At 55.9% G+C, this 1,866-nt stretch overlaps 1 protein-coding gene across 1 annotated transcript; it reads right to left on the bottom strand.

Moving 5' to 3' along the window:
* Positions 1 to 338: 338 nt before the first annotated feature.
* On the bottom strand, positions 339 to 1,034 carry EsH8_I_000273 (uncharacterized protein; the record flags this gene model as incomplete). The annotated part of the gene is made up of 1 exon (XM_083267686.1): positions 339 to 1,034. The coding sequence occupies one exon, from the start codon at positions 1,032 to 1,034 to the stop codon at positions 339 to 341; it is 696 nt and encodes a 231-aa protein (XP_083118124.1).
* Positions 1,035 to 1,866: the final 832 nt, after the last annotated feature.

Raw genomic sequence — 1,866 nt, 5'->3', positions numbered from 1 at the left:
CACTTGTCAACAGGTCCTCGTTTTGTTTTGAACGCTTTGGCATAAGGTCTATCCGAGTTCTATACCCATATTCTATACAAACAAATAGCAAAAGACAAAAACAAGCATAAATCGCATAAGACAGGTGTGGACGTGTGGTATAAAAGGACAAAGGTGTATTGACATTATATCGTGCGTGTCCTAGGTGGTTCTAAGAGAAGACCTCCAAAACTCCTATCCGTTCCAGACGTCCCTGAGGTTTGATGGCTCTCTCGCAAAGTTGGCAGGTTGTTCTCGCCAGACCTCGGCTTCGAGAGGCGCTCGGTGGTGGCAGTATTTGCAACGACTGTGAAAATCGCTTATCGGTGCTCACCGTTGCCGTTGCAGTAGGGAACGGGGTAGGTGGTGCTGTTGCAGAGACGGATGACACCCTTGACCCAGGCAAGGTTGCCGTAGGACTGGCTGGAGTAGGTGTCGGAGGTGAACTCAGACTTGGTGGGGCTGTCGGTGCAGCCGGACAGGATGTTGCCGGTGACGCGGCGAACGCTGGGCTGGGAGACAACGAGGCCGTACTGGCCATCGGGGACAGTGAAGCCAAGGGTCTGGGTCTCTGTGGTGGTCCAGGTCTCGGAGTAGCTGACGGACAGGGAGATGCCCAGGACACCCTCGGCAAAGCTTCCAGTGACAGAAGAGCCGACGGTGACGGAGTTGGCAATGGAGTAACCGTTGGCAACAGAGACAGTGGCACTGCCGCCAAGACTGCTCAGGACGGGGGAGATGGCGACGTCCCAGTTGAGGAACTCGCTGTCAGAGGTGACCTGGACCTCGGTGCTCTCTGCGCAACCGCGACGGGAGACGCCCTCAATGTCCTTGATGGCGGGAGCGGTGGTAAGGGCGGCACGAGCCTGGAGAGCGTCGTACTCGGCAGACTTCATGATCTGGTGGGCACCATTTTCGCCAACGACGATGACATCATCGAAGTTGAGGGCGACGGGAGCAGGGGCGGCGGCGGCAGCGCCAATGAGGCCGGTGGCGGCGAGAACGGAGAAACGCATCTTGATGGTAGGGTTTGAAAGGAGTGTAAACGGGTCTTTGCAAAAGAGTGGAATGAGAAGTAGAGACTGGAAGAGGTTGGTTTGCAAGAAAAGAGTGTAGGGAAAGAACGGTAATGGAGAATGGACTGGCCTTTCAAGTAATGAAGTTCTCACTCTCGGGGTGGGAGGGGGCAGGTCTTATACAACGGGGAGTGAATGCGTTTCGTCAAGCGCGTCTGGTGGGCATGTTCCCCAGACGCAACATTGGATTCTACTCCCGGAAGACCGCAGACTGACTTTCGTGCCTGTTCACCCACACCCCATGTCCACGAATAGACGGAGACGCGGAATGGCACTTGCTCCTGAAAGGCCGAAGGTGTGCCCGACCACCGCCAAGAAGCTCTACGGGGCTGCCGGCAGGACCATGGAGCTTGCAATCGGGCCAGCCGGCCAGGGACACACATCATCCAACTCGCATTTAGACAGTCTATGACTATCAGTTGGATAATATGACTGAGGCAGGTCCAACTGCAGTACGACAATGCGCTGACTCGGGGGTGGCTTGCAATCGATCGGTGCGCTTCCGACGTGGGGGAGCTTTGGCACGGATATCAGATGAATGAGTTGGGACGAACAGGAACAGGGCAAACAACGGGGACTCCCAGTTTCAAATTGAGGGCATAGACGCCAGAACTGGAAGCACAAGGTGCTCAACGCGTGGAGTATTGCGGCTCTTGGTAAGCGTGCTAGCCCAATTGACACTCGGGAGCGGCTACGAGTCATGACAACCGCACTCACCGTTTCATGCGACACCATCCATGTCCCCCTGGCCAGCCTAATCCGGAAAGCGGAT

This window comes from Colletotrichum jinshuiense, chromosome 1 (genome assembly GCF_051148585.1).
Source record: "Colletotrichum jinshuiense chromosome 1, complete sequence".
In the NCBI taxonomy this organism is placed as follows: Eukaryota; Fungi; Ascomycota; class Sordariomycetes; order Glomerellales; family Glomerellaceae; genus Colletotrichum; species Colletotrichum jinshuiense.
This window is presented reverse-complemented; position numbering and strand designations above follow the sequence as displayed.